The 9,669-nt window shown below is 32.1% G+C and overlaps 1 protein-coding gene across 1 annotated transcript; it reads right to left on the bottom strand.

The window, feature by feature from the left end:
* Positions 1 to 8,125: 8,125 nt before the first annotated feature.
* LOC101252907 (protein TIFY 5A-like) lies at positions 8,126 to 8,985 on the bottom strand. Its single transcript, XM_004244872.5, has 3 exons — positions 8,738 to 8,985; positions 8,551 to 8,641; positions 8,126 to 8,428 (listed from the first exon to the last, which is right to left on the bottom strand). The coding sequence occupies exons 1-3, from the start codon at positions 8,815 to 8,817 to the stop codon at positions 8,261 to 8,263; spliced, it is 339 nt and encodes a 112-aa protein (XP_004244920.1). The 5' UTR covers positions 8,818 to 8,985; the 3' UTR covers positions 8,126 to 8,260.
* Between the last annotated feature and the right edge of the window lie 684 nt (positions 8,986 to 9,669).

The raw sequence follows: 9,669 nt of genomic DNA, 5'->3' as shown, positions 1-9,669 counted from the left end.
TTGCTCGTAGTGCTGCAACCTCCACTGGGGCTTATTAGTCTTGTTCACACATTATTATCCTTTCTTGTATATTTACAATTGTTGAAATCAGTGTTGCTACAACATCACTCAGTGCAATTTGAATCATTTTTGGAATGGTTGTTTCTAGCCTTGCAGCTTAGGATTTCCGCTGATTGCGCATGTTGCCCCATTAGAATCAACAAAATTGTAGTGATCGGAGTGTTGGATGCAGTAAACCTAGTCAATTTTTCCACAATGGAAACACCTGATGAGTTAGAACAAGAAACAACATTAGAGCTAGTTATACCTGGAGACTCTAAAATTGGGGTGTGTTCTGATGCTCCCATAGGTATAGCTTCAGTGGCTTGGGCTTTCTTTTACTTTTTCTCACCTTGGTCTTTGAGATATTCAGCTTCTATATTCCATATTTGTTGAGGCTGAGGGAGATACTTCAATATCTTTCCTAGCATTCATAGGCACTTTGGGTCTTCAGCAAAACTCAGTGATCAATATTGAAATGGGAGGAGATGTTCTACTCTGTTTTGCCTGCATGTTGATTTTTGAATCGATAACGGTTCCTAGGTTTGTCCTCTCATGCATCATTATGCATCCAAGAAGAGAATCTTTACCATTTTACAAAAATGATTCATTCTGGGAAGGCATAATTGTGCTATTAATGAACCCAAACCAATATTTTGCGGCTAACTTCAATTATTTTTTCTCAATTTTAACCCCTCTATTAGCTAATCTGGTGCCTCTTGATTTGCATTTAGTGGAGCTAATAATTTATTCATCTCATCCAACTTCTCATTCCTGTAAAGCTCTTACAGCGATCATAAATGACAATGGAAAATCCCAGGGCTGCGTTTATGGCCTCACTATTGCAAGCTACCTTTCTTCCCCGAACATTCACATAATCCACTGGTTTGAAATAAGATACCATTCTCTTCTGTTGAGGGACTATATCAATGTATGCATCCTAGACATCTCTTACCAAGCTTGGGATGTAGGGGTTGCATGTCTAGGTGAATATGTTAAACTTATGGTACTTCAAGAACTCTATTATTGTTGGATATCTATCGATGACTCCGTCTATTGAAGGCTTCTTTTCCTCAATAATCATCCTCAACCCCTCAGACATAGATCCATTTGTTGACTTGCGTGAGAGTCCTCCCCCCGGTAGTGACAGTTTCATTGTTTGTTCTGTTTTTGGAGAAGTCAAGACTGTGTTGTGGGCTCCTGGTCCTAGCTGGGTCATTTAGCCTTTCTGTTTGTCTCTCTATTCTATGTGCTTCTACCTACTCTTGCTCCTCAAAATTTGTGTTATAATGGATGGGGTCCAAATCGTTAAGGTTCGTGTTGTCATCACTTGCATCTGATAATTCGAGAACTTTTCCCTTACCTTTGCCTTTAGAATGCTCCATAACCTTCCCCATTTGTGAGGGTGCATTCTCACTAATCATGATTTCCTTTTTCTTTCTTCAGGTTGTTTGTGCAGCCATATCTGCAAAATGATTGAGAGGTTAATTAGTGGGGAGGATCGAATCACAGACAGGTTTTATGGTTTAATCAGCGAATCGCCTAGAATCTTTGGCAAACCAGAGTAAGCTAGCCAAAAAATCTAGCTCAATATTTACGATGGGTCGGAGAAAAGAAGTTCCATTTAGCAGAACACAAACAATTTTAGGTGAGTATGATGATGTTCCCCAGAATTCACAGTGCAAGAAAATTAGTTGAGGTAAGTAAAAGGTGATCAACATTACTATCAATTTATCGCTCGTCACATTCAGCATTCATAATTATGCTCGCCGAACATTAGAACACCTTCAACACTTAGATTCTGGGATTATAGGTGACCGAGGTTACAGAGCGAACCACCGAGAAGTTTTTCAGACTTGACCCAGTTCGTTGAATGACCTGTCGTCCTAGAACTAAAATCCTCTTCTCAATGTTGTCCTTTCACTTTCCAAAATTAAAATCAAACTATGCACAAAAAAAGATTCAACCTACACGCGCAATACCCACAAATGGTGAACATTTATTAGGCCAGAATCAATACATATTGTTCAGACTAATAATCAAATAGGTGTCACTTTGCAAATTAGGACAAACATTCAAACAAGTTATTGTAAACAAAGGGCTCTAGAATGCATCAGTAGATATAGCAACTGCAAATGAGAGTAGATTCTTCAAAGATGAACTCAGGATTTTCAAAAACTAGACTTTTTTTGCCCCTTTTGAAGAAAACACAATTGCAACACCAAGCGACAATTTGAATCCGAGACAATAAACAAAAGTGTAAAGTGAGAGAGTTTAAATTAATACCTTGGTGCGAAGTTATGAGGTTTGAAAGTGACACGAAGCGGAGAAATGCATTTGTTTAACGATTGGTTGTATATCCCCTTAGTGTTGTTAGTCATAATTGTCAATTCCACTCGGTGTTGTTAGTCATAATTGTCAATTCCACTCGGTGAATTGCCGATTGGCTGTATATCCCGTCTTTTCTGTGAAACCATTATTCTCGTGAGGATCCAATCAGCGGCTTGGTGATACACAAAATGGGACACCTATTTGCCAACATCAAAAAAAAAAATCAAACATTTTCCTCACTTTAACCTGCATTAACCACACACCATTATTTATAAAAATGAAATCCTAACATTTAAGATCTTGGGTTGCCACCTAAAAAGCGTCTTATTTCACGTTGTGGCACAATGCGCACCTCATTCATGATCCAAGAGTCCTCGTTGATCCACAAGGGATCTTTCTTATTGTTGTTGGGTTAGAATGAGACAACACACTCCCAATAAGTGTGTCAATCAAATAGATGGTTCTGGAGTGTTATCCAACCATCTATTTTAACACCTCGACATCCTCCTGCATCCATTCGATGATATTATCTTGTGTATGGAGCTTTTGAATAATGATCAGCAGTGGTTGTCAACACGTTCTCTTTCGTTGTTAACAACACTTGCATTCTCAAGAGAAGGTGAACACCTTGTGGTTAACCTACATTACGCTTCCACCTTAGTTATCCGGGTGGTTAAATCATTCAGTTAGGTTACTAATGCAGTTAGCAAGAAGTCGTCCTTGACTTCTTGATTTTATTCAGATAACTTGCCACTACGTTGTTCTAACATAGGTACCTAAAAATGGAAAATTAAAAAGAAACACAACTAAAAGTAAAGTTATTGGAAACAACACCACAAAGAACGAAAAATCATAAGTAACTACATTTTCACGTGACACCACTCCCCGGCAGCGGCGCCATTTTGATGCTTCGATATGTGTATATTTTATATTTCGTGATCAACGACACTAATCTATAATTTAAGCCTTTACGAATAAAAGCTAGTAAAGTAACCCAACCAAGAGTTGGGGTCGTGTCCCAAGGAAGTGGTAGTGAAAGTAGTAGCTACTTAGAATTCTATTTTAAATAGTGATAGTTCAATATATTTTTGAGTATTAAGACAGAACAATTTTAATTTGTGACACCAAAGTGTCAAATATCACGAAAGGAGTTTTTTCACAAGTAGTAGAATAGCAAAAATAAAGGAGAAAACAAGTAGGTAGAGAGTTCTTAGGGGTGTGATCGCAATATATGTTGACACAAACTAATTGGCACATGGATTTGATATGAAAATTCACAAGACAATGGTGACTAGGCTAAGCTTTATGCGAAAGGAAGTTCCCTCTCGCGCAACTTACCCTATATCAAATGGGTTCCTCTCTAACATCCACTCGTCTAAACTAACCAGTCTACGCCTTACCCACACCCTAATCATTCAATAGAGGGTGCTTGGATATGGTTATTCTGTGGCGAGATGTAAGTCATATGTTGTTTTATATAACTGCTATGTTGTGACAAATGAATCACATATGGCAACATATATAAGTTATATGTCGCAATATATGACTATTTTATTGTGAAATGTAAGTCATATGTTGTTACATATAACTATTCTGTTTTGAAACATAAATCACATGTTGTGACAAAATATATAAGTCATATGTTACAGCATATGACTATTATATTGTGACATGAAAGTCATATTTTGCATCTTATGTACGTTATATGTTGCAGCTTTCGTAAGTTATGTATTGCAACATATGTCTATTCTGTTATGATTGAAATAACCTTTCTGTTGCAACATATATAGTCATCTGTTAGAAATGTGAATGCAAATTATTGAAAAAATTGCAGGTACCCAGATAATGATGAATGATTTCAAAGAACTATTAATTTAATTACCAAAACAATAGTGTGTGACCACAATCACTTATGAAGTAATTTCAATTGATACAGAACGAAATCTGGTCCACTAATTAGATTAGCTAAATCTAATTTAAGAGAAAGAAAGCTCAGGGACTAGAAGCCAAGACCAACAATGTACGAAAAGAAGAAGAAAAATTGTAAGAGAATGGGAAGAAAGGCAAGCAAGAACGAAGCAGAAGAGGAGGAATACGGAAAGAGGCAGGGGGAAAATCTTTTATATTCCCTTTGGTACAGCCCGTTGGTGGCTTCCCTCCAGTTTTGGTTCCCAACAAAATTAGTTAAATTGGGTTTTAGTCATTTATCCTTTTACCCCTCATTTAATTCAAGGGAGCAAAATATCAACTTATAAATTTGATGGCAACTCCATAATCCTTAATCATTAATCACATAATTGTCACCTAAACTCAATTATTAGGACTTATGTCACCACCCTTTATTTTGACACCTTAATGTCACCTTTGATTCAAAGCCCCTTGTTTCTACTAATATTAGGTTGCATATTTGTTGGTATTTTAATAATATATATGTTCTTTATCTAACTATATTCTTCGATATTTTTATATGTCATTGTAGACACATACATTTTGTTAGATTCAAATCATACAAAATTTGTATTATATAAGGTTCATTTCATCTGGAGGCCCAAGCTCATACTACGTCTCAATATGACTTGGCATGCATTCATGTTCAAGACTAACAAGAGGATGTCAATGTTCATGTGACAATCCTGGTTGAAGCTCAACAACCAATCAAAAATCAACCTTATAGTGTTTGTGATAAGTTTAATATCCTACATGAACCAATTAAAGAAGACAAAAGAGTTCATCCATATTTGGATGATCTCTCTCCTATAACTATAAATAGAAGGGTTACATGATGTTTTGAGGATATTCTGCAAGCATTGGAAAAAGATAAAATATCAACTACATAGTTTTTCGAAGGAGTGGTTAAAAGTGTTTCTTTTGGATATCCATTTAAATCGGTGAAGTGCTCCCAATGTTTCTATATATCAAACAAATCTCAAGGAGTTCTACATCACTCTATATTCGAAAAATACACTATTGCCAACCTTTGAATCACAAATAATATTAGGAGAGAAGAATTAAGAAAATAACGAAATTGTATGCACAAAGATTCATGAATAAATTTATTTTTCCTTTTATTTATTTTGATTTTAATTAATTTTCAGCTCTATGAAAATTTGTTACGAACAAATATGAGACGTATATATAGTGGGATTAATATCCCTTTTCATCTTTTCTTCCTGCATATCTATGAACTACGAATTCAACTATTGTAATGAACTTTGAAAAAATTATCAATACTTCATGCAAGGCAATAATCAAGGCAAGCAATATGAATAAATCAGAAATCTTCATCTCTTTCGGGAAAATCTCATACTACAACTATAAATTCTGAGGCAAAATTGTATACATTTCTTTCCATCAGATGGAGTCTCTCACACTGGCTTCAATTATGAATATTTGAAGACATAACAAATTCATTTACCTCAACAAAGGTCAACGCCATGATAATTGATGTAATTAGTGTCGACAAACGTTCTGCAATGAAATAAATCATTAGGGCATTAAAGATATTTATGAAGGTAAATATCTTCAAATTGTCAACTGATGAACAAATTAGATGTCTATTGCCCTAGAGAGTTAAGTCACAATCTAACACTAAAGAAAATATTGATACTGAATCTCCCACCAAATTAGTTGAATCTTAATGAACAAAACAATCTACTTCACTAGTTATTCTAACAATTCAGCTATCGCAAAATATAATTGCAAAAACCATCAAAGTAGGGTTTTTTTTATTAAAGGTGACAATAAGGTTTGAAAACTAAATGGTAGCGACTCATGCTATTTTAATTGAGTGTAGATGACAATTATGTAATTAAGGATTAATGTTTTGTTAAAAATGTGGGGAGTTGCCCTTAAGTTTTTAAAATGTCATTTTCGTCCATTATATTCAATGAGGGGTAAAAAAGTAAAAGATTAAACCCCAATTTTAATTAAAAAGGAAGGGAACCCAATATATGAAAAGAAAAAAAGAGAGAGAAAAACCTGTCATATTTGAAGGTTCAACAAATGTTGCAACTTATTTAAAAAATGAGTAAATATTGCAATATACATTGATTTTCTTGCAACAGATGACTTATGTTGGATATGTCATTGTTGTTACAGATGACTTATCTATTGCAATAAAATAGTCATATGTTGCAACAAATGACTTATTCGCTGCAAAGATGTAGTATCTGTTGCAACATATGACTTACCTCTGCAGCAAATGATATATCTCTTACAATAAAATGATCATATGTTTCAACTAATGTCTTATGTGTTGCAACATATGTTTTTATATGTTGCAATATGTGACTTATTTGTTGCAACATATAAAGCATCAGTTATAACATAAAAGACATGCATATAATAAGGCATTTGTTGCAACAAAGTGATCATATAAGACATTTGCTACAACTTAGCACTAGCTTCAACAATTATTTGAACAATTGCTTGATTTTATAGATTTTGTAATGACTTTAAAAATTTTAAAATCAAACCAAAATGGTTTGTCAAGTAGAGTCAAAAAGAGAAAAAAAAACGATAAACACCAATGACAATAATAACACAGTAAAGACGATAAAGAAAAAGAAGAGAAGAAGAAGAAGAAGCACATGGAGGAATAGAGAAAGAAAGAAAGGAAAAAATAGGGACGAAGTCTGACAAGAGAAAAAAAAAGGGAGAAATATATTTAAAAAAAAAGAGAAGAGATTGGAAAGATGATGGAGGGAAGTTTAAAAATTGAATTAAAAAAAAAGAAAGAAATTTTTTCAAAATATTTGAAATATTAATCTACACTCTAAAGTTTTTTATTACTCTAATCAAGTCCACTTTTTCAAAATACACAAGTATCCCTACAATTTATGTTCGAAATTTCAGAGACACATTTATATTATGTTAAGATTTTATTATCCTCTGATCTTATTTTATTAATAATTTTCAATACGTTATCGGTCTACGTAACACTATCTTGTGGGTCCAACGCTGGTTGACTTTTTTTAAAGGTAGTGCAACGTAGGTCGAAAAAAATAGAAAATTACTTATAAAATAAATTCAGGGGTAATAAGACATTAATATATTATAAGTGTTTCTCTGAGATTTCAGAGATAGATTGAAAAGGTACTTGTGCATTTTCTCTTAATATTTGTTGGTTAAGTCATTATTATTAAAAACAAAATTAAAACTTATTTAACATATTTAGTTTAATTTTTACATCAAAACTTAATATGGATGAATCACAAAGTTCTTATCGGATACATATGCTCCCATCTTCATACTAGTGAGTAGTGATGTGTTGGCACAGCCAATTGGTAATCATGTTGTGGAGTTTATCTGTATCCCAATTTGATTGTTGAAATCTTTAATTTAAATCCTAATAGACTATTAATTTCGATCTGAACAATATATATTTCATATCATGTTTGGCTCATACTTTTTTTTAGTTTTGATCAAAAGTTTGCAAAGACCGTCATTTTGACCACAAGATGTAATGCAATATTTTATATGTCCTAATTTATGTGATTTATTTTTCTTGTTAATCGATTTTACAAAAGAAGTACAAATTTAAATATTAAATAACAATTTAATTATTAAATATTTATTTTGCCTTTAATAAAATGATTTATAGATAATTAAATTTTTCTTATTTATTTTGGATAATATTTTTAAAAGTCTCTTTTTCTTTTTAAAATTTTATATCGAGTAAAACTAAATCAAATAAAATGAGGTAGTATAACATATACTTTTGGAAAAGATCTTTGAGAGGAAAAATCTAAGCTAATAAGATAAAATGAGAGATTTTTGTATTGACAAATCAGTAAAATAAGTGATACACTTGCTAATATCACTTCTATGATATTAGTAACACCAAAAATAAAAATATATGAACAAATGGAACTAAAACTAAGGCGAAGTGCTATTTGTGATATGGCGAAGTTGCTTGAACTCTTTTTTTTCGTTTTTGTAGAAATCCTTGTAGAGATTTCTTCACAGTTTGAGGTTGTAATAATGGTGATGAAGGCTCAGACATCTTGTTTGTTTTCATCTCCATTCCTCTACTTGCAAGATATATTATAGCTTTAGCCTGCATAACAAAATAAAATCATATAAGAAAATAAATTCATAATTCCTCGTAATTAGAATTTTAGAAGCTTAATTAGTTTGACGTACTAATTAGAATTTTAGAAGCTTAATTAGTTGACGTACCTGAAGCTCAGTAGCATCGGAAACCACAAATTTTCCATGGTAAAATATGGTTAGCTGTTGCGATTGCTTATTCTCCAATTGTTGATCCTCCCTAATAGTAAATAAAAACAAATATATAATCAATACCTAATGACTATTACTTATTACAACAAGTATTAAATTAAAAGAGGGAGAATGAATGACTTACGTAGTGCAATTCTTAGAAGAAAAGTTATCTGAAATAGAAGGAGGCATAAGAGTGAGCTCCAAATTACAATTTCTTCTCATTTTCTTCAATTAATTGAGAGAAAAGACTAATCAACAAATTAAACAAAGTTCTTTTTTTTTTCTTTAGTGATAGTAGAAAATTTTTATTTAGAAGTTGAGATAAGAGAGAAATTAATGAAAGAAGAAAGGGAAACTAGAATGAATATATACAAGATGATATTTTTGGTAGTGGGGACAGCTGGGTGGGTGTATTTAAAAAAATATATAAATCCACGTTTTAAATCAGTTGAGCTTTGAACACGAAATGCACACTTCAAAAAGGAGGTGTAAAATGACCATGTACAAAATGTGGCGTCCCCACAAGCCACAAACAAGCATACAACCAAACAAACAAGTAGTCATTTATCCGTTTTGATTACTTTTCTAAAATTATTGTTTTATATTTTAATTATTTATCTTATTAGATGAAAAAAGTATTATTTTAAAAAAATTATATTATTTTTGCAATTTAATAAAATAATCAAATTTATTGTAAGATGATATTCTAAAAGTTTTTTTAAGCTAGTGAATTAATAAACAATTTTCTTATTTATAATTTTCTAATATGCCTAAAAGGGAAAATAATGAACTATTAGGGGATAGAGAAAGCATGTTCTAACTAAACCACGTGATAAATGAGACTAATTAGACTTAAAAGAAAAATAATGGATGTGATTAAGAATGCTCACGCTGGATCCTATTACTGATTATTAAAATTTAGAATTAGATATAACATTTATTTATTGGTTTGTTTATATCAATTTTGTTTTGATTTGATTTGATTCTGCTAACTTTTTTAATAATTTTAAAAAAAGAATTGACTATTTGTTAATTAATTATATATAAAAAATAAAAAAAATAAGATTTTATAAT

This window comes from Solanum lycopersicum, chromosome 8 (genome assembly GCF_036512215.1).
Source record: "Solanum lycopersicum chromosome 8, SLM_r2.1".
Taxonomy (NCBI): Eukaryota; Viridiplantae; Streptophyta; class Magnoliopsida; order Solanales; family Solanaceae; genus Solanum; species Solanum lycopersicum.
Note: the sequence above shows the minus strand (reverse complement) of the source record. Positions and strands in the feature narration are given on the sequence as shown.

Excerpts from the sequence above, each read along its gene's own strand:
- LOC101252907 (XM_004244872.5), bottom strand. The coding sequence starts at position 8,817 with ATGAGAAGAAATTGTAATTTGGAGCTCACTCTTATGCCTCCTTCTATT. Across the intron at positions 8,642-8,737 it reads TCTTCTAAGAATTGCACTAC|GGAGGATCAACAATTGGAGA; the intron begins GTAAGTCATTCA and ends ATTTACTATTAG. Across the intron at positions 8,429-8,550 it reads CCGATGCTACTGAGCTTCAG|GCTAAAGCTATAATATATCT; the intron begins GTACGTCAACTA and ends TTTGTTATGCAG.